The 23,688-nt window shown below is 41.4% G+C and overlaps 1 protein-coding gene and 1 long non-coding RNA gene across 2 annotated transcripts; both read right to left on the minus strand.

Moving 5' to 3' along the window:
- Positions 1 to 4,342: 4,342 nt before the first annotated feature.
- On the minus strand, positions 4,343 to 5,767 carry LOC111956568 (uncharacterized). The gene is made up of 3 exons (XR_002876294.2): positions 5,693 to 5,767; positions 4,575 to 5,588; positions 4,343 to 4,502 (listed from the first exon to the last, which is right to left on the minus strand). It is a non-coding gene; the product is annotated as an uncharacterized lncRNA (long non-coding RNA).
- Positions 5,768 to 17,800: 12,033 nt separating this feature from the next.
- Positions 17,801 to 23,278, minus strand: LOC111957010 (nucleolin). Its single transcript, XM_023977719.2, has 14 exons — positions 23,166 to 23,278; positions 22,023 to 22,098; positions 21,755 to 21,910; positions 21,447 to 21,575; positions 21,124 to 21,201; positions 20,899 to 21,022; positions 20,611 to 20,747; positions 20,383 to 20,509; positions 20,129 to 20,271; positions 19,824 to 19,953; positions 19,499 to 19,635; positions 19,282 to 19,408; positions 18,963 to 19,195; positions 17,801 to 17,965 (listed from the first exon to the last, which is right to left on the minus strand). Exons 1-14 carry the CDS (start codon positions 23,181 to 23,183, stop codon positions 17,934 to 17,936), a joined length of 1,647 nt encoding a protein of 548 aa, XP_023833487.1. The 5' UTR covers positions 23,184 to 23,278; the 3' UTR covers positions 17,801 to 17,933.
- Positions 23,279 to 23,688: the final 410 nt, after the last annotated feature.

Consider the following 23,688-nt stretch of genomic DNA (forward strand, 5'->3'; position numbering starts at 1 on the left):
AAAAGACGCAAAGCCGAAAATGTCCCAACCGGAGGTGTGTGAGCAGCGGAGGTGACGCCCATGCCATCACTGCCCCCCCCCCCACAAAATGGCTACTGATCATACATAGTAAGGGGTGATGACAAGGTTACGAGAAAAGACATGGGTGTCACTCAGGACAACTGTCAAAAATAAAAACGCATATGCCTATGGATTCATTAAGAAATATTGAATCAATGTGATTGCTGTATTTGATTACTTTGGGATTGTTGTATCAATTGATTGGATTAGTGTGATTTAATAAATCACAGATTTCTACATGCAAGATTCTCAACAAGCTGTCAATTAATTGGCTATAGAGATTAATTGTACATATGAAATTCCCTATAATATACCTCCAATAGAAAAGACACAGCCGCATTCACTATTACAGTGACGACCACCGCTATGCGCCATTCAAGTGAACACACACAATCTACGGGGAAAGGTCGCAATGGGATGGGGTTGCCTAGAATCTCAAAACAAAAGCATCACAAGGCAAGGCATACACACAGTACATGACATCATGCCAGGCAAAGGCAGCCATTTTGGGTTGACCATTTTGGCTCACTATTGAGATCGGTTTGAACCAAATGAGGTTAACTAGGTAATTTTGCTGCTCATACAAACTATGGACAATTTAATTTACATATCAGATGAGGTACAGTGCCTTGCAAAAGTATTCATCCCCCTTGGTGTTTTTCCTATTTTGTTGCATTACAACCTGTAATTTAAATGGATTTTTATTTGGATTTCATATAAAGGACATACACAAAATAGTCCAAATCGGTGAAGTGAAATTTAAAAAATAACATGTTTTAAAAAATTACTAATAAAAACAACGGAAAAGTGGTGTGTGCATATGTATTCACCCCCTTTGCTATGAAGCCCCAAAATAAGATCTAGTGCAACCAATTACCTTCAGAAGTGACATAATTAGTTAAATGAAGTCTAAGTGTCAGATGATCTGTCACATGATCTCAGTATATATACACCTGTTCTGAAAGGCCCCAGAGTCTGCAACACCACTAAGCAAGGGGCACCACCAAGCAAGCGGCACCATGAAGTCCAAGGAGCGCTCCAAACAGGTCAGGGACAAAGTTGTGGAGAAGTACAGCTCAGGGTTGGGTTATAAAAAAAATATCCAAAACTTTGAACATCCCCTGGAGCACCATTAAATCCATTATTAAAAAATGGAAAGAATATGGCACCACAACAAACCTGCCAAGAGAGGGCCGCCCACCAAAACTCAAAGACCAGGCAAGGAGGGCATTAATCAAAGAGGCAACAAAAAGACCAARGATAACCCTGAAGGAGCTGCAAAGCTCCAYAGCGGAGATTGGAGTATCTGTCCATAGGACCACTTTAAGCCGTACACTCCACAGAGCTGCGCTTTATGGAAGAGTGGCCAKAAAAAAATACATTGCTTTAAATAAAAAATAAGCAAACACGTTTGGTGTTCGCCAAAAGGCATGTGGGAGACTACCCAAACATATGGAAGAAGGTACTCTGGTCAGATGAGACTAAAATGTAGCTTTTTGGCCATCAAAGAAAATGCTATGTCTGGCTCAAACCCAACACCTCTCATCACCCCGAGAACAACATCCCCACAGTGAAGCATGGTGGTGGCAGCATCATGTGTGGGGATGTTTTTCATCGGCAGGGACTGGGAAACTGGACAGAATCAAAGGAATGATGGATGGCGCTAAATATAGGGAAATTCTTGAGGGAAACCTGTTTCAGTCTTCCAGAGATTTGAGACTGTGACATTTATTGATGTGAACAAACTGAGGAATTATGGTGCAATGGTTGAAAATGTACTTCTCAGGTTCACCTTCCAGCAGGACAATGACCCTAAGCATACTGCTAAAGCAACACTTGAGTGGTTTAAGGGGAAACATTTAAATGTCTTGGAATGGCCTAGTCAAAGCTGTAATCACCACATTCTTTATCGGCAGACTCAACAGCCTTGGTTCTCAATGACTGCCTCGCCTGGTTCACCAATACTTCTCTGATAGAGTTCAGTGTGTCAAATCGGAAGGGCCTGTTGTCCGTACCTCTGGCAGTCTCTATGGGGTGCCACGGGGTTCAATTCTCGGGCCAACTCTCTTCTCTGTATAAATCAATGTGTCGCTTTTGCTGCTGGTGATCTGATCCACCTCTATGCAGACGAACACATTCTGTTACTTCTGGCCCTTCTTGGGACACTGTGCTAACAAACCTCTAGACGAGCTTCAATGCCAACTGCTCTTTAAAATCCAAGTAAAATTAAAATACATGCTCTTCAACCGATCGCTGCCCACACTTGCCTGCCCGTCCACGCATCACTACTGCTGCGACGGTTCTGACTTAGAATATGTGGACAAACTACAAATACTAGGTGTCTGGTTAGACTGTAACTCTCACTTCCAGACCACATTAAGCATCTCCAATCCAAAATTAAATCTATTCTAATTAAATCTAATTAAATTCCTATTTCGCAATCAACAATCATCCTTCACTCACGCTGCCAAACATACCCTCGTAAAACTGACTATTCCTACCGATCCTGCGACTTTGGCGATGTCATTTACAAAATAGCCTCCAACACTCTACTCAACAAATTGGATGCAGTCTATCACAGTGCGCATCCGTTTTGTCCAAGCCCATATACTATCCACCAATGCGACCTGTACGCTCTCTTGGCTGGCCCCTCGCTTCATATTCGTGCCAAACCCACTGGCTCCAGGTCATCTACAGTCTTTGCTAGTAAAGCCGGCCTTATCTCAGTTCACTGGTCACTTATTAGCAGCACCAACCCGCAGCATGCGCTCCAGCAGGTATATTTCACTGGTCACCCCCAAAGCCAATTCCTCCTTTCCTTCCAGTCTCTGCTGGCCAATGACTGGAACGAACCTCAAAAATCACTGAAGCTGGAGACTCATATCTCCCTCACTAACTTCAAGCACCAGCTGTCAGATGCAGCTACAGATCATTGCACCTGTGCATAACCCATCTGTAAATAGCTCATCAAACTACCTCATCCCATACTGTATTTATTTAATTTATTTTGCTCCTTTGCACCCATTTTATCTTTATTATTTAAAATTAAGAGTGATATTTTGGTTGGTTTAAAAAAAATATTACATTATATTGTACAATTAAACCTTTTTTTTAACTAGGCACAGTAATTTAATCACCCCCCAGTTTTAAAGAATCCAAATTTTTCCTTTAATTTTTAATATTACATAAATGAATGGTGGGCCCTAAACCACCTGGCCGGAATCGCGGACCGATGGCCCTGGGCGCCATATTTGTGGGCGCCGCCCGGTTGGGACCTTCTTACCCCCAATCCATAAAAACGTGTCCCCGCTTATATTTGGCTGATATCACAAAATTATCCTCTATTGGCATGGCATTCCATCTGCTACCATTCCCTATCCACTCCAGTTGTTTAGATTGATAATAAAAACCAGGTCGTTAGTGTGAAAAGCCTCGGGGGTATCTACTGCTATTTGTTTAAAATTTAGCATTAATCTACCTTATTCGTATTAACCATCAAATTTGCAAACCACACGCCACTGGTTCCCCTTACTTATAGGCCTTTTTCTAACTGAGAGTATCTATTCGTGAAAGCTGGTCTAGTATTGGTATTATTCGCCCCAAAAAGCTCTGTGTGGTTGGTTGCTCCATGTCGTCGAACCTGCTTTCTTAATCTTGGCCAAGGTCCAGTTTGTATATGAGAAACTTGTATCTCGAACTTATGCCTATCCTGGTTAAAGTACAACGGTGAATATAGACAACTCGAAATCAAATAAAAAGAGCCCCAGACCATCATCCAACTTTTCGAGAATGCTGTGTCAGGACTTAAGAAACAGGATAGCTATGGTATCGAGCGCGAGAGTAGGATAGCCCCATCCAAACTTGAAGGAGCTGGAGCAGTTTTGCCTTGAAGAATGGGCAAAAATCCCAGTGGCTAGATGTGCCAAGCTAATAGAGACATACCCCAAGAAAAAATATTTAGCATTTTAAAAGTGGTAGGCATGTTTTGTAAATCAAATGATACAAACCCCCCAGCAAATCGATTTTAATTCCAGGTTGTAAGGCAACAAAATAGGAAAAATGCCAAGGGGGGTGAATACTTTCGCAAGCCACTGTATACTGTAAACAATAGCTTCAGAATAAACTTTGCTTTATGTTAGCTCTATGTAAAACAGTAACATTAGCATTGTAAAGGTTGCATTTAGTTGTTTCTATGTAAGTATATCTGCAGTGGATTCAAACACTGTTCATCAGTGCATTGTAGACGACACACCGGGGAAGCTTACAGTTTTTGTAGCTTGGCTGTCCGAAAGGCTTCCCCTTGGAGAAGATGATGGCCACAGCTAGGTACTGGAAGGAGGACATGTAGAAGAGTGTTCTCGTAGTTCTTGATGTTCTTGTGGTTGACATGTGACGTTACGTTGAGACCATGGGTGACACTGGCACTGGAAACATTACAGGCACTGTTGAAGAGGAACTTGGGTTAGCATGAAGTTACATTTCTTGGACCTAATTACATGGGCCAGATATTGTACCTCTGATTGTTTACAGGATATGCCATGATGGTAACTGTCATCCAGAGCAAAGTCCAAGGGTGACCTTCATTGACCTTTGGATGGATTTCTTAGATGTAATTACACAACTAGGTGGCGTGGTGGAGAGTCAAAATAGCCAAATAGGTGTCCCAGTTTCCTTCCCCCACAGCCCAGGCAGTGCAGTACACACTTTGAGAGGGGCGTCCATTTCTCGTGCCAGCTCTGGCCTCAGATCCAGAGGAAGGCCAGGACCTGGAAGGCCAAGCAGGTGAGGATCAAATCAAATCAAACTTTATTTGTCACATGCACCGAATACAACAAGTGTACACTTTACCGTGAAATGCCTACTTACAAGCCCTTAACCAACAGCGCAGTTCAAGACGAGTTAAGAAAATATTTACCAAGTAGACTAAAATAAAAGGTAATAATAAAAAGGGACACAATAAGAATAACAATGACGAGGCTCTATACACGGGGCACCGGTACCGAGTCAGTGTGCGGGGAGTACAGGTTAGTTGAGGTAATTTGTACATGTAGGTGGGGGTGAAGTGACTATGCATAGCTAATAAACAGCGAGTAGTAGCAGTGTACAGACAGGATCTGGGTCAGCACAGAGAACAGCAGAGGGCCGGAGATCAGACTGGATGGGGGCTGTCGCACCACACAATTCCTTCCACACCTGGTCAGACTCACTGGTAATAAAGAATGATTGGAAATTAATCAACAGTACATCATGATACATGTTATTCATCTAATTCTACAGCAAAATCTTAAAGTGATTTACATAAAGGTTGAGCATAAATGGAAGAGCTGGATGYCTCTTCCCAACGGCAAATAATCTCATAAAGAATGTGGTCGGGATGTTTAGTACAGCGTCTGTTGAAACACTCGGCTCTGGGTAATGCTAGCTAAAATATGTCGGAGACAGAGATCCACACTACTCGTGAAGGCGATGATTAGGATGATAGCAACATCAATGAAGTGGAACTGGAAGTCTCCTCGGCTGCTGAGGATCTAGAAACAGAGAAGCACAAGCCCTTAAAACTGATCTCAAACCAGCCGGTATCTTGTTTGTCAGTTCATCAAAGCTGCTAAACTGACCGAGGACCAGTGCTCACAGAGTAGAGGAGTGTGACTGGATGATGCTGTACAAGCCATGAACTTGAACAGACAGAAGCAGCTCGGCCTTCCCTGTGGAGAAACAACAGGCCATCATTCAGTCTGGTATTTGGTATTTTATTAGGATCCCCATTAGCTGTTGCAAAAGCAGCAGCTACTCTTCCTGGGGTCCACACAAAACATGAAACATAATACAGGATGACATAATACAGAACATCAATAGACAAGAACAGCTCAAGGACAGAACTACATAAAAAAAATGTAAAGGCACAGGTAGCCTACATATCAATTAATACACACAAACTATCTAGGTCAATTAGGGGAGAGGCGTTGTGCCGCGAGGTGTTGCTTTATCTGTTTTTTGAAAGCAGGTTTACTGTTTATTTGAGCAATATGAGATGGAAGGAAGTTCCATGCAATTAGGGCTCTACATAATACTGTACGCTTTCTTGAATTTGTTCTGGATTTGGGGACTGTGAAAAGACCCCTGGTGACATGTCTGGTGGGATAAGTGTGTGTGTCAGAGCTGTGTGTAAGTTGACTATGCAAACAATTTGGGATTTTCAGCACATTAATGCGTCTTATAAAAAGAAGTGATACAGTCAGTCTCTCCACAACTCTTAGACAAGAGAGACTGGCATGCATAGTATTTATATTAGCCCTCTGATTACAATTAAGAGCAAATTGTGCAGCTCTGTTCTGGGCCAGCTGCAGCATAACTAGGTATTTCCTTGCAGCACTGGACCACATAACTGAACAATAATCAAGATTAGACAACGCTAGAGCCTGCAGAACCTGCTTAGTGGAGTGTGGTGTCAAAAAAGCAGATCATGTCTTTATTACGGCCAGACCTCTCCCCATCTTTACAAACATTTAATCTATATGTTTTGACCATGACAGTTTACAATCTAAAGTAACGCCAAATMATTTAGTCTCCTCAAATTGTTCAACAGCCACACCCTTCATTACCAGTTTCAGCTGAGGTCTAGAACTTATTAAGGAATGATTTGTACCAAATATAATGCTCTTAGTTTTAGAGATGTTCAGGACCAGTTTATTACTGGCCACCCATTCCAAAACAGACTGCCACTCTTTGTTAAGGGTTTCAGTGACTTCATTAGCTGTGTTTGCTGATGCGTATTTGGCTGAATCATCAGCATACATGGACACACATGCTTTGTTTAATGCCAGTCGCAGGTCATTGGTAAAAATAGAATAGAGTAGAGGGCCTAGAGAGCTGCCCTGCGGTACACCACACTTTATATGTTTGACATTAGAGAAGCTTCCATTAAAGAAAACCCTTTGAGTTCTATTAGATAGATAGCTCTGAATCCACGATAATGCAGAGGTTGAAAAGCCATAACACATACGTTTTTTCAACAACTGGTCATGGTAAATAATATCAAAGGCTGCACTGAAATCTAACAGTACAGCTCCCACAATCTTCTTATTATCAATTTTTTTCAATCAATCATCAGTCATTTGTGTCAGTGCAGTACATGTTGAGTGCCCTTCTCTATAAGCATGCTGAAAGTCTGTTGTTTATTTGTTTACTTTTGTTTATTTGTTTGTATTTGGTCCAACACAATTTTTTCCAACAGTTTGCTAAGCGCTGGCAGCAAGCTTATAAGTCTGCTGTCAGAACCAGTAAAGGCCGCTTTACCACTCTTGGGTAGCGGAATTACTTTGGCTTCCCTCCAGGCCTGAGGACAAAAACTTTCCTCTAAACTCAGATTAAAATATGACAGATAGGAGTGGCTATAGAGTCAGCTACCATCCTCAGTAGGTTGTCAATGCCAGGAGGTTTGTCATTATTGATCGATAGCAATAATTGTTCTACCTCTCCCACACTAACTTTACAAAATTCAAACTTGCAATGCTTTTCTTTMATTATTTGCTTTTTTTATGCATGAATACAATTGCTCACTGTTGAATACAATTGCTCACAATTGCTCTGGCAACTCTGGAAGAGACTACTTTGATGCAGCACTTCAAATACCTCAACAGATACATTTTATTCCACAGGCCGTTATAGCCTATAGTTTATTCACATTGTTATAGAGTTGCGGTCAAATACATTGGCAGCCTTGCACTTTACAATGGAGTGCAATGTTCTGTTTTCTCTTTTCAAAACTGGTTGAATGGCTATTTTTACCCTGTAGGCACCTGCAACTTACCACATGTGAGTTCAATTACACATAAACAAGAATCACTTGCCTCCCACCAAATTAATTCGAATTTTGAATAATTTAGTCTCGGCCATTTGTTTACCTAATTGAATTGAAAAATCTTAATTTCAGTTTAGATATTTTTGTCTTAGTCCTGTAAAGGTTGAACGCATACAAATACATATGGGAACACCAAAAGTTTTCAATGTATTTTTTGTTGTTGTTGAAGAAATAGTGAATCGTGCAAGGTGGCATATATATTTGACCGCAGCGGCACCTAACGACTAACTGTCTGTTTAAGTACCGTTTGATATCATGTTGTTACCAAAATAAGTACATTATAGCTTGCCATGTAATTTGTACCAACTGTATAAGGACTGTAAAATAAAGTGATAGTTAACAAGGTTGATGAGAGGGATGCTACAGTACCTAATGAGGTTGGGTACACAGGAGCTGTTGGAGGTGAAGAGGGAGGTGACCGAGGCACCCAGCGCTGACAAGGAGGTCCCACTGTGAGCTGTCTTCAGGGCCTGGAGATAGCGGAAAAAGAAGGGAGGGGAGATCTCTCAATGCGCTCCAAAAAAATCCTTGGGACACTGGTTGTGGGTTCAATTCCCGTGGAGGCCAGTTGAAAGTTAAGAGTCTCTTTGTCAGTTTGCATAACAATGTCTGAAAAAAATACAGTTTATTGCAGAAATACAAGAGGCTGAATCTGTAATACATTACAAGAAAGAGAGGTCTGTTCCTAATAGTGCTGTCATGAGAATACTGCCCCCTTATGGCTCTACTGACCAATGTCATCCTGAGTGTCTGTTAAACAACTAAAATGCTTGCACTCAGTCAGTAAATAGCTGATCCTATGTGACAGGGGCCCTGATCATATCAACACTAACCTGCCCCTTCAAACATTATTTACAGTAATAAAATTTAGCAGACGCTTTTATCCAAAGCAACRTGGAATCACGCGTGCATACATTTTACGTAAGTACGGTCGCAGGAATTGAACCCACTATCCTGGCGTTGCGAGCGCCATTCTCTACAAACTGAGCTACAGAGGACCATATAATTGCAGTAAAACATGCTTTTATAGCATGAGATGAAAAGCACCCAGTGGATTTCTTCCAACATCATGAAAAACGACAACCCCATACTTACAGTCATTGGCACCATCACCACACATCCCTACAGTATAGCTGCAGAGAGAAAAAAACACGGAGGCAATTAACGCCATGTGGCCAATGTAATACTGGCTAACAGCTCCCAGTGAGCACAAGACGTTGAAAGGACGTCTTTTCAACGTCTTGTGCTCATATGGTTAGTAATGAAGAGGAGACTCACTCAACACTCCACCAGCTGAGTCTTCTGGTCAGGAGCCATGCRGGCGAGTATTGTGTCCTGCAGTGCCAACTACAGAACCACCCAAGAAACTACCATCAAATGATGTTGTACTACAGTGTGACATAGGCTGTGTTTACACAGGCAGCCCAATTCTAATCTATTGCCCAATTATTGTCAAAAGAGCTGATCAGATTGGTCAAAAGACCAATTAGGGTAAAAAGGTCAGAATTAGGCTGCCTGTGTAAACGCAGCCATATTATCCATAAGGGTCTACTATCAAGGTCTTACAAACCCAGTCTACACAGGATGGTTATAGGAGGCACTAAACACCAGAATGTAGCAATTTAGTATGTGCTACAGTCCTTTCATTTCAGTTGTCCAAATAGAGGGATGGAATGTGGCACTGACCTTTTGGACCAAGTCAGGAAAGTGTTCTGTGACGACAGCGAAGGACCTGCCACTCATGGCAAAGTGGTAGCGCTGCTCCTGCTGCTCACCATAGGCCACGTGGCAAWTATCTTCAAGGCTGATCTCCACTGACTGGGGAACAATAGAGAAAAGTGGGGTGTGAACGGCCATGATGGATCACATACAGTGTGTAGCTTACCTTTTTAAAATAACACACATACTTTATATTTTATAATGGACTTCATGGATACATAAAGCAGTATCTTGTTTCCAAGGGAGACTTGCTTAATGAACTCAGATCATGTCTTCATAGAATAATTGAATGAATAATTGAATATCAATCTACAATGCTGTTCTTCCGTCACCTCAACGTGGTTGTCCATGCTGGTGGAGTGGTTCTCTGTATGGTGCCAATTGATCCGAGAAGGCTGGATGTCTTTGGGAGGTGTGGCGTCTGCTATGATGACCCTCTCATGAGGTGCTTATCATCCCACAGTCTCTGGCTACTGATATGGTTTAGAGCATATTATCACCTACAGACCGAGAGAGGCAATAACAAGATGCTATACATTTCCATTGTTACCAGTGTGGGTGTGGGACCTAGTCATAGCTAGTTTAGTAATCCCAAATGACATAATAGCAGTTGCAGAACTGGTGGTTACTTCAGAGTCTAAAGCGCTGGTGGATGTATGGTAAGATTGGCACATGCTACAGTACATCAATCTCAACATGTTTTACTGTGAGTGAAGACTGTGTATAAGATTGCCTTACTCACCAGTAACCATCACAGTGCGTGATGTTTGCACATCGTTGGTCTTTTTAAAACCCTGACAGTCTCTTCCTTCAGCTTGTTTGGCATGATTATGAGCCCAAGGATCTCCATATTGGTCTCTATGAGATCCATGACAGGAATAGAAAACAGACAATACAACAACAACAAAAAAGTATCCTAGGTAAAAGGAATCTAGCTAACTCAAGGTTACAAATGTCTTGAATCTTCCAACAGGAAATAAGCTAGTTCTCATTACTGTGATTGGTTCGGCACATATCGCACATATGTATTGTGTGGGCCGATCCAGACAAACAAGATCGACGACGACCACGTCCTCACATGTTTTTGCTTATAATCATCAAAAGTCCACAAGTGTTTTCCATGTATCTTTGTATCAGATGTCAGGACACAGAATTCTAGGCTTCAGGAACTGACAATCCAATCTTGAACTAAACTGCTGAATTTCACTCTGTACCTTAAAGTAGCCAATGTCTTCACTGTTCTCGTTGTTCAATTGGAAGTTGTATCAGTTTCATAWCAACCAACGTCTGTAACGATGCATGTTTTCGTAATTCAGAATGACTATATCATCTTGAGACTTGGCCTTTTAGCCATGTTTTACTACACAACGCTAGTGGCCTTGTTTTTTTTTGTTGCCTCTGCTGCTTATTAGTCGCTGCATTTTCACGTGAACACTTGTTTCCCAAAGCTCTGTATAAAAAAACTTTTACTTCCACCAGATCCTGGAAGTCAARTCTCCTCTTTTACCTTTTCAAAGTCAACTTGCTACTGCAAAATTGCCGCTTACAGTATTCAGCCCATTCTGAGTTTGGCCAGGAGAGTTTGGCCTCCAGCTGGCGATGGGCCAGGGTTATGTCTCTGAACCCCAGACTCCAGTGTCTCGGTAAAGCTCTCCGATACTAAAAGAAGTGTTTCCAAAGCCTGTCTTGACAGTCCACATACAGGTTGGGTACTGGAATAGAAGCACATGTTCTGGSAAGCTGCTCCCTGGTAAGAGTTGGTAAGATAAGGGTCTCACTAATATTTGTCCTCTCTGCAGAGGCTGGCCTCAACCTCTGGCGCCCCCTTGAGGTAGGTGTCCATGCCCTTCTTCCCAGCCTCTGGACCACCACATTCGTCCTCTGTAGAGCCGACGAGAAGGGGAACTGGCAGACAATCCCAATCTCATATGATGATTTAGGACAGATAGATAGCACACGGTCAGTCAAACATTATCCATTCAACCTATCCATTCACATGCAAATCAACACTCAAGGAWAGAAAGAAATATGCTTTTGTCCTCAGACTTCTTACCGTCAACTCAGACAGCTCCTGAAAAGTAAAGGAGAAAATAAGGCTAAAGTATATTTAACAGGTATGTAGACGTAGAGAGGTAAGAGTGAGCATACTATGGATACTTTACCATGTCCTTTGCTAGATTTACTTCCTGGTTGACCTTGGGGAGCACCTGCGTTGGGCATTATGGAATTGTAGAGGGCTGTCTCTTAGTCTGTAGGCTCCTCCAGAATCTAGGAATCACAATCATTGGTGTTAAGCAACATCAGGGACCCCTTGAAAACTGTCAGCCCCTTCTGACAGGCGAAAGGTGATTTAGACAGGTAGCCTGAATGCCAGTCTGCTTTAGCCATCTTTTTGCTATCTTGTCAAAGCAATGATTTAACATTGCTGAATGCAGAAACAGTCTGGCACATATGCTTATGGAAGGGATTGTGTTCTTGTCTTAGTATATAGCATTGTTAGCATAGCCAGGGTGCGAATTACGGGGGAGCCGGGGGGGCTCAGCTCCCCTGAGTGAGACATTAGCTCCCCTAAATGTAACAAAAGTCAAWCTTTTGGGGGTGTCTAAATAATGCTAATTTAACCATTATCCTATTTGTTTAAAATGCAGTGGTAAATATGTTTTACAGTGGTAAATATGAAAATAAAAGCTTCCGAATGAAACGAACACCCCCACCTCTCTGTCATGGTTTAAACCATTCTTTTATTTCTATGTGGCTACACAAACTGTCTCCCTGTCCACGGCACTGTCCACTCAGTAGTGCTGAATCAGACCTCAGCTGAGCTCCTTTACGCATCGATTTTCCTTTGTACTTGCTCATTTTTTGCCATTTGTTTGCCATGCGCCCTTGATAAAAAAAAATTTGCCTATCCCTTTATTCCGATATATTAGATTTATTCTTTGATTTATCATTGTTTGCTTTTTGTCAGTCAGCTGTTTAAAGAGCTCATTGCTTTGTTTTTCAGTTGCATGCTGGTACTGGCGTTCTCCGTGGCCAGAAAACGTTGACCATTTATTTAGCTTTATTATTTYCTATCAATGTTTGGTTTCTTTCCTGGATCAGTTGATGATGGTCGGCAATATCACTAGACAACTAGCCTACAGCAAGACACCAATCAATGCGCATCCAATCCATAACAGTAGGCCTATAGTTTACTTTTTCGATCCCTTTCTGACAAAATCATTGGTTTAATGTGCTATACAAATAACTAACACTATTAATTGACTGACACTTGGCTTATCTGTGTTGTTGTTCTGTGTTGTCTTGTTGAGACCTCCTTATCAGCATTAAGAAAGGCTGTGTGCTCTTCAACCCTGTCTGTGTCAATAAAGATGTTGCAACATGTAAATGTTCCATTCTGTCCAGAAGAGGTTAAATTGACCCCCTACTTCCTCAGACCAGAGTGACCATGGTTCAAGTAAGGTAGAGAGGTCACACCATCTTAACCAATCACGATAGCCACAACAATGAACGTCATGCAGTTGGTGTAAAAAGAGCACTTTTGGTGATAACAGTGAAAAAGGTGTGTTTCCTAGCATCTTTACATTTAGTTGATGATTAGTCAGCTCTCCTTTGCAGATGCTGACATTAATTGCCAACAATGTAAGACGCTTGGAAGAATGTGAAAGCAATACTTAAGTGCTTATCTTCTCTCACAATAAAAGCTTGTGTGCTACTGTTCTAGTGCTGTGGCATACATTGCTTCTGATTGAGACAAACCAACTAGTGAACTTAAATGTAATATCTTTCTGTCTGTCCTGCTCAACACCTGGCTGTTCTGTTCGGTCATTTCACTTAGGCAAATTAAAGGCCCAGTGCAGTCAAAAAGATGATTATCCTATGTTTTATATACACACCGAGTGTACAAAACATTAGGAACACCTGCTCTTTTCATTACATAGACTGACCAGGTGAATCCAGGTTAAAGCTATGATCCCTTATTGATGTCACTTGTTAAATCCACTTCAATCAGTCTAGATGAAGGGGAGGGGAGGAGACAGGTTAAAGAAGGATTTTTAAGCCTTGAGACAATTGAGACATGGATTATGTATGTGTACCATTCACAGGGTGAATGGGCAAGAYAAAAGATTTAAATGCCTTTAAACGGGGTATGGTAGTAAGTACCATTTTGTGTCATGAACTGCACAGCTGCTGGGTTATTCATGCTTAACAGTTTCCCTCCACCCAAAGGGCATCCAGACATCTTGACACAACTGTGGGAACCATTGGAGTCAACATTAGGAAGGTGTTCTTAATGTTTTGTACACTCAGTGTATTTCCACACTATGAGGTTGGAATAATACTGTGAAATTGTGAAAATGATAATAATGCCTTTTTAATGTGAGAGCACTTTAAAAAGACTGCCAGAAATGTCTGCCTGTTTTTGGTGGGAGGGAGTTTTGACTTTCCATTGTGACATCACCATGCTATAAATTAGTAAATACACCAATAAGAAAGAGAGTTCCAAACTTCTCTGCCAATAACATATCATTTTCAGTTTTCCCCTGCCCGCTCAAACCACTTCTTAGCAAAATTCTTGCATGGGAAATTGCTCTTTGCTAAGCTATTTTTGTTTCTTTTTGACCCTTTTAATTTAAAACAATCACAGTAAAGTACTTAATTGTTAACCAGAAATGATTTGATATCGAGATAAAAACGGCTGCATTGGACCTTGAAGCATTTCTACAGATGCAGATTTACATCAGAAGCATTTTGAATTATATTTTAAGGCCATATTGTTTTTCAAGACGTTCAAACGCTCACAGATTACCAGCAGGGTCAGATAATAACCATAATGGCTCAATAGGGTGGAAACGCTTCAAGACTCATTAAAAGGTCAAGGGTTCAAAGTTTCAAAGTAGAGGGAGGGATGGGGGGCAACAACAGGTAGGTCGCAAGGTGTGTGTGTGTTGTAAGTATATAGCCTACAACAGAAGGGGACTTTTAGCTAGTGGGGTTTTGGGCGTTCGCCTATAAATTACGTGAATATGCGATCTGGGCTTGACTGGGTGCAGTCTGATCACTGATCAAGAAGAGGTGGACTTCTAAACTTTGTAACCAATAAAAGGAGTGTCCGTAATGGTAGTATCAGTAATGGTAGTCTACTACACTACAGCATATGTGTTTCTATGGGCTTATTTTTAGCTTGTCGCATGCCTTCACGCCTTTGGGACAACAACTCCCATTGTTAGGGCAGAAACATGAGCATCTCGTCATTATATACAGATCTCTGAGGGTACTGACCGTCCGGAACTGGTTCATTCACAACCATTAAGGGCGTGAGGTCATTAAAGGACACATTTAGCGTAATGCATCCCCTTTTCTTACTCTTTCCTATCGCTGTCTAACCCTCTGTAAATTTTCAAACTGTTCTGAGTGCAAAGTAGCAGACCTCCAGGACTGGGTTTGCGTCATACATCACAATATGTTACATTTTCTGCATGGAATAATTCTGTTTTCTTGGTGGGGGGGAAAGAACATGTTCCAATTCATTCAGAAATCTGTTTTCCATCGCTTTACACTACCCTATGCCTATCCAAGAGATGACAGTATTCTAATGACTTAAAATTGATTGATACCAGGACAATGCATGGCAACAGAACAAGTGTTTTCCAAAAGTAACAGTCTCCTTATGTAAATGACCATATTACACTCAGGTTGGACATTGACATATTCGTAAAGTATTGTTTTCTGAGTAAAACATTGACAAAATGGTAGCCTACCGATTAAAAGCCTTGGGCCAGTCACCGAGAAGTCGCTGGTTCCAATCCCTAAGCCGGCAAGGTGGAAAAATCTGCCCTTGAGCAAGGCAGTTAACCGCCAACAACTGCACCCTGGGCGCCGATGATGTGGACGTTGATTAAGGCAGCCCCCGGCACCTCTCTGATTCAGAAGGGTTGGGTTAAATGCCTAAGGCACCTTTTAGTTGCTTGCATTCGCTTCTGCAACTGACTAGGTATCCCCCTTCCCTCAAAACTCTTGTTAACTAAGTTGTTAAATCTGACAATTTCATTTGTTCATTATATGTAGTAACTGGTATGAGGCCTATTTGGTTCACCAATGAGACCAAGTAGTCTAGATCCTTTGATGACATGTGGAGGCTAAATTACACGCAACATTCGATTTCTAATGAAGCATAAGATGGGACATAGTGAGTATATCCCACTCTGCCCAAGTCACATCTTTTGGTCTGGAATTTACTCCTCTGTATCATACACAGACATATTTACAGTACCAGTCAAAGGTTTGAACAGGTTTCTCATTTGTAGAATAGTGAAGACATCAAAACTGGGAAATAACACATATGGAATCATGTATTAACATGAGCCACAATATATTTTATATTTGAGATTCTTCAAAGTAGCCACCCTTTGCCTTGATGACAGCTTTGCACACTCTTGGCATTCTATCAACCAGCTTCATGAGGTAGTAACCTGGAATGAATTTCAATTAACAGGTGTGCCTCGTTAAAAGTTCATTTACGGAATTTCTTTCCTTCTTAATTAATGCGTTTGAGCCAATCAGTTGTGTTGTGACAAGGTAGGTCTGGTATACAGAAGATAGCCCTATTTGGTAGAAGACCAAGTCCATATTATGGCAAGAACAGCTCAAATAAGCAGAGAAATGACAGTCCATCATTACTTTAAGACATGAAGGTCAGTCAATGCAGAACATTTCAAGAACTTTGAAAGTTTCAAGTGCAGACACAAAAACCATCAAGCGCTATGATGAAACTGGCTCTCATTAGGACCGCCACAGGAAAGGAAGATCCAGAGTTACATTTGTTGCAGAGGATAAGTTCATTAGTTAACTGCACCTCAGAATGCAACCCAAATAAATGCTTCTTAGAGTTCAAGTAACAGACACATCTCAACATCAACTGTTCAGTTGAGACTTAGTGAATCAGCCCTTCATGGTCAAATTACTGCAAAGAAACCACTATTAAAGGACACCAATAAGAAGATGAGACTTGCTTAGGTAAAGAAACACGAGCAATGGACATTAGACCGGTTGACTCCATTTTTTTTTTTTTTTTGGTTCTGCCGTGTCTTTGAGACAGAGTAGGTGAACGGATGAWCTCTGCGTGTGTGGTTCCCACCGTAAAGCACGGAGGTGTGATGGTGTTTTGCTGGTGACACTGTCTGTGATGTATTTAGAATTCAAGGCACTTAACCAGCATGGCTACCACAACATTCTGCAACAATACACCATCCCATCTGATTTGGGCTTAGTGGGACTATCATTTGTCTTTCATCAGGACAATGACCCAACACACCTCTAGGCTGTGTAAGGGCTATTTTACCAAGGAAAGTGATAGAGTGCTGCATCAGATGACCAGGCCTCCACAATCACTCGACCTCAAGCCAATTGAGATGGTTTGGGATGAGTTAGACTGCAGCGTGAAGGAACAGCAGCCAACAAGTGCTCAGCATATGTAGGAACTCCTTCAACTGTTGAAAAGCATTCCAGGTGAAGATGGTTGAGAAAATGCCAAGAGTGTGCAAAGCTGTCAAGGCAAAGGGTCTCTACTTTGAAGAATCAAAAACATAAAATATATATTTTTTGGGTTACTACACGATTTCATGTGTCATTTCATAGTTTTGATGTCTTCACTATGATTATACAATGTAGAAAATAGTAAAAATAAAGAAAAACCCTTGAATGAGTAGGTGTCCAAACTTTTGACTGCTGCTGTATACTCTAGTATATACTGTATTGTTTTTGCAGACTGTATTATACTATAGTATTTACTAAAGTGTTTTAGTTTTATCTTTAACATTGAAGCTYTCTCCTCGAGGAAACCTACTGTAGAAATACTAAAAGTCCACATTCTCCATAATTTGTTGGACATTTCTGTAGTAAAACGACGCAAGATCCCTCTAAAATCTCACAAAATAAAGAATTTCAAAAAGAGAAATCTGAAAATCCACATTAAATTTGGGAACCTTTTAATTACTTAAGTCTTCAATATAGTATTTGCATAATCAAGAAATCAACAATTAAAAGGTAAAGTAAATGGAAAACAAACTCAAACAAAATGTTACAAATACAGTAAAGTGTGTAAGACATTACATCATTAAGTATGAACATGGTAGTTTCTTTTCACATAAATCATTTAAACTACAAACAAATTAGTTTGTTTTATTGAAATTATTAGGGATAGATGCCCATTACAAGCTTGTCAGTTAATTCAGATGTTGAATCAGAGCTCCGCTGCAGCAGTCCATTGTAAAAAAAGAAGATATTTGCTGTTTTAAGTCCTCCTTCCACCGCCGCCACCTCTGCCTGAAAAACAACAATAACAACAAATGACACCATCTTCCAAAGCTGATAGAATTGTTGGTAGATATAACTAGAGTAAAGAGACATTTCAGCCACTAGAACTACATTAAAAAGTGTGGAGTACACACACACACCCACACAGTTGTGAATAGGGCGCAACAGATTTGGCACGGGCACTCGGATCCTCAAAAAGTTATACAGCTGAACCATTGAGAGCATGTTGATTGGCTGCATCACTGATTAGTACGGCAACTGCAAGAAACACGACTGCAAGGCACTGCCGAGGGTGGTAGGTACGGCCTAGTACATTACTGAGGCCGAGCTCCCTGGCATCCAGGACCTCTATACCAGGCAGTTTCAGAGGAAGGCCCAAAAAATTGTCAAAGGCTCCAGTCACCAAAGCCATAGACTGTTCTCTGTTACCGCATGGCAAGCGTTACCAGTGCACCAAGTCTGTAACCAACAGCACCATGAACAGCTTCTACCCCCAAGCCATAAGACTGCTAAATAGCTAATCAAATGGCTATCCGGAATACTTGCGTTTACCCTTTTTTATTATTTTTTTTACTCTCTTGCACTGACAATGCACACAGACTGGACTCTCACTCACATATAATTACACTGACACGCTAACACACTTTCACACTGACGCCACACACACACTTTCACACTGCCCATATACACGACTGCTACTGTCTATGTTGTTGCCAAGTCACTTTACTCCTACCTATATGTTCATACCTACCTCAATTACCTCATACCCCTGCACATGGACTCTGTACTGGTACTCCCTGTATATAGCCATTGTTATTTTGTCTTGGTATTGTTATTCACTGCATATTTATTCTGCGTCACTATTTCTATTTGATCTTTTTTATGGTTAACTCTGTATTGTTGGAAAAGGACCCGTTAGAAAGCATTTCACCTGTTGTTTACGAAGCATGTGACAAATCAAATTGGATTCGAAGTCTCATTTGACATTCAAACTAGATGATCTCACCTCCTCGTCCACCCCTGAAGCCTCCACCCCTGCCCCTGCCTCTACCGCCACCTCGACCTCCGGGTTTCCCTCTGAAGCTCCTGTTGAAGCCAGTTCCTTCTCCACGAGGCCCTCGTTCACCCTGGGGCGTGGCATAGATCAGGGTCACATTGCTCCCGTCAATCTGAAGGTCCACCACAGCCTCCTTAACAGCCTTGCAGACCTCTATGCTCTCAAAGTCCACAAAGCCAAACCTGAGAAGTACCAAGAATGAGTATTCAAAGCACTGTCTGAATGTAATAACAATGTGGTTTCAAAAGGGTCATATGTTGAAACGTACCCTCTAGATTCACCAGTCTCCTTGTCTTTAGTGACTCGAGCTTCAATGGCACCTTCAAAGGAGCTTTTCAAAGTCTCCTCGCTCGTCTCCTTGGCAAGATTCCTGACCATCAACGTCTTTGAAGGAACTACCAAGAGAACACACAACACATAGGTATGAATGATGGCACAGTCAAACAACGTGAATTATTCACCTACGAATTTTCTGCTATATTCACCTGAGTTCCCTTGGTCACCTTCTGGCCTCTTCTGGCTGAACTTTACTCCGATGGCTCTTCCACAAATCTCTTTGTTTAACGATAAGTCCATGGCTTCTTTGGCATCCTCCACACTTTCAAACTGAATGAAGGCATGACTTAAAAGGGGGGGGGGGGGTGCAAATTTACACAATTGTCTCAAGATACCATTTCCATGTGCATTCTGAACATGAAATTACTATCAAATTCATCAGAACAGAATGTTTATAATGATCTACTTGATGGCGTTCAAAATGTTCAGCAGAGCGCAACAAAAAGCAGGTGCAGCATCAATGTGCACCCTTACCCTCTTGGTTTGCCACTGCTCTGTGGTATTCTGACACTGACTGCTTTCAGAAAGATTTTCCTTAGGGCATCCTCTTTTGCAGTGTAAGCCAGGTTTGTCACCAATAACTCGTTATTCGGTGTGGTCTCAGCTACGGAACAGAACATTTGAGGACATGTTAACTAACCAGTGAATTAATACACTTTGTAAATCGGTCTCATCTCGAAGATGCTAATGAGCAACGTGACTAGCCATATAGCTATTCAAGTACCTTGTGCTTCTACAGTAATGGAATTCCCAGTGACTTCCTTTCAGTCTATCCTTACCTGGAGCATTGATCATTTTTTGTTGTTGGCTCTTTTCTCCCAAAAAGTCAATAACGATGACACGGCCTTGGACATCAGTCCCCTGCTTCTCCTCCAGCACTTTCTCAGCAATGGCCTCCGTTTTGAACTCTATGTAGGCAATTCTGTCACAATTAAGTAGACGCCAAGTGTTAAGAGCTGAATCCTGGGATACACACGGCACCTTGTAAATCAAGCATTGATATCAAATGGGCACTTTGGATGACAACTCTCACCCTTTGCTTGGTCTGCCAATGCCTCTAGGAAACCTGATTTCGACAGCCGTGTCAAAGACTTTCTTCAAGTCCTCCTTTGTTGCTGCGAATGAGATATTCTTGACGTACAAGGTCTTGGCATCTTTAGCTGTGTGGGGGTGAAAGACTTCTGTCAGTACATGGAAATCAATTCTAGAAATGTCTAATATATCAGTAGCATGGAAAACTCACTCAAGATGAGACCAGTACCTTTTTTTTCCTCTAATGTGACATCTTTGACATTAGCCTTGCCTAGCCTTATCTTTTGGTCCAGGATCTTCACCCTATCCAGCTCAAGGGCTTTTGTCAAGTCTTCCTCTGTGTGAAAGTCTACATATGCAAATTTCCTAGAGAACGCACCCCCAAAAACATTTGACATTATGTTAATATATTTGTACAAATCCTTTGCCATGGAACGGGGGAATCATCTGTACCGTGAGGAAATCTACAAACATTTGAAGAGTTGAAGTTTATTAAGTGCATAAAAATGCTACTCACTTTGTTATGTCCACTCGAATAGCTTGAAATAACAGACTATGCGACGTAAAAAAGTTGGCCAAGGCATCATTGATTTCCTCCACTTCCTTGGACGTGTTCAAGTTACCAACAAAAAGACAAAAACCTAAAAAGAAAAAGAAGAAACAAAGGTGCATGTTAGCTCACTGACACCATCAATCGAGCACTCAAAACAGGAGTGATACTAACTCTTGCTCACAATCGTACCATCATTACTGCACTTTGTTTTCTTCGCTGGAGAAGTCTCATCCTCTGCTTTCCTCTTTACTGGGGCTACTGCAACAGCTGGAGAGAGAAACGCACATAGACACATGTATTAAACACTATTCCATACATACCCTGATGGAAAAACATAAATGAGTGACATCTGGGGGGGGGTGTAATTATTAGTCCAGTTGCGTTACACAACAAAAACTTGAGTTTTGAATGGATAAATTAAGGTAGGTGCCTCCCCATTTGCTTCCGTTTGGTTCRGAGTGAATACACCCCTGGCAAATATGCATTACAATTCTGTTGTTCTTTGACCTCACCCTGGTCATTTCCATTGGTCTTCTCTTCAACATTACTGGCATCTTCGATGGCATTTTCTGACTCAACGGTGACCTTAACAGTTTCCTCCTCAGCAGCAGGAGTTGTGTCCATCTGCTCCGCTTCACAAGCTACAGAAATATTATTCATTAACAAAGGAAATACCTACTGAATTTAACGGAACAGCAAATGTTTTGCGTTTAAGAAATGTCATATGAACATTATCACTATTCTAATTACATGCTGGGACAATGTCATACACACTAAATATAYGGTCTATGCTTGCCTTCCCTCAAAGCATTCTCTTTACCTGGGACATGTTTGACCTCCTCCTTGTTCTCTGTAACATCATCTTCAATGGGAGCTACTTTGTCTCCATCCTCATTAGCATCAGGTTCTGTGGAAAAGATGACCTGTGGTGTAGGGGCAGCTACCTCTGTTGATGCTGGCGAATCAGTCTGGCCTTCTGAAAGTTACATTGATGTATCAAGGACTCGTTAAAAAAGTAACTTTCTCAATATACGTTGCATTAAATATTGCACAGGCTATAAAGGAGAAAATAGTTGGGAACCACTTACCAGAATTATTTTCATCCTGCTTGTCGTCACCAATCTCTACAACTTTCTGTCTAGTTGATGTTCTTGATGGGGTTGCCTATAAAACAACCTTTGGGATAAGCATTTCAACTGGTGTTCTTTAACCCATCATCACCAACCAATCACAAACAGACAACTGGGGGAGGGTTCGATTAATCCCGCCTGGGTTTAAAATAGAGCTTGCCAGTTTGTATTCGTAAAACCAGGAAATAAATTACCTCTGGTTCGCTCAGACATCCCTTTGTGAAAAATTAATGGGGAAAGAATAGGGTTATGGAATAAACGCAGAAAATATGGTCTGAGTTTAGCACAGGTTTAGGAAATCTCGTTTTAAAAAATGTCTATGAGATAGCAGTCGGTTAACAGGATCTTTACGAATTATGACGCCTTTATGTGATTTCTGTATTTTAATATTCCATAAATTCTTCAAAATTCACAGAAAATGACGTTAGCTAACAAAGATTATATCCTATAACCAAACGTATAAGATCTCAAACCTGTGTTTACCACAGACTTTATTTTCAGCGTTTATCCAAACCCAAATATAATTTTCCTCRTAGGCTTTGTCCAACGAACCATGGTGGAGTTAGTGCCTACAAAAAGGCGCCATTACATAATATTAGTGAGATTGTTTTCCCATGCAAAATTGATTGCTTTKGATAAACGCTTCATCTGCCTTCCCAAGGAAAGCTGTCGAGACAACTCTAACGTATTTCATGGAAAAGAGATGTTTCAGGACAATGTACCATGCTGCCTTGTTGACAAAATGACCAAGCGGCTCAGATTACTGCTTGCTTTCGCCCGATGACGTGACGGGCCTATCTATGCCGGGTGTCTCGCGGCTCAGTGTAATCGAACCCGCCCAATAAGTATTTGACATAGATAAATTGTAACTCAATGTTCAGCACGTGTTTCAAGTGAACAACAGTGATACAAAGTAGCTAGGTAACTAGCTAAACATTCCATGCCCACAGAAGTGTAGTTCTACAATAGCTACAGTAGTTAGCTCATTTGCTAACGTTAGCTAGCTAGCGAGTTCAACCATGTTGTAATTTAACTTGTGGCCGTGTGAGACCAACTGCTGTGAACCATTAAACATAAGTAGATTTTAGATGTCATTCTTACTTTGCCTGATTGTGCCATGTTTTCGGAATATTCTTCTTTTAGTTAGCTAATGTACGGTGCACACGACTGTTCACATGGACGGCCATGAACGGTGGGCGAGATTTCCTTCTGTAGTAGAGGGGGGAGGGGCCATACATGAATATTCATGATTTTCGACGTAGAACCCGTCGGGTTACTGGTTGAGCCACAAATAGAACAATGAGAGTTGTAAAAACAATTGTTTGAGCCTTCTTCTTCTATTGCATTGATCACACATTGCAGCATTTGGTTGAGAGGTGGATAGGTCAACACTGCACAACAACTGAGGAAGGCATCTCAGTGGGCCAAAGAAGAGGGCCATCACAATGTAGCTGATAGACGTTCCTACCCAACACCAAAATATGTGTGGAACATCCAACTAGAGGAGGATGGAGGACTAGCCTCCACCCCCAGGCTGGATGAGAATGACAGCATCAGCGTTGACAGACTGGTCAAGTCTGAGCTTCAACAGGTTTCTGTTTTCTACCAACCACTGTCCCACTCC

The sequence above is a fragment of the Salvelinus sp. IW2-2015 genome, linkage group LG32 (genome assembly GCF_002910315.2).
Source record: "Salvelinus sp. IW2-2015 linkage group LG32, ASM291031v2, whole genome shotgun sequence".
NCBI classification, from domain to species: Eukaryota; Metazoa; Chordata; class Actinopteri; order Salmoniformes; family Salmonidae; genus Salvelinus; species Salvelinus sp. IW2-2015.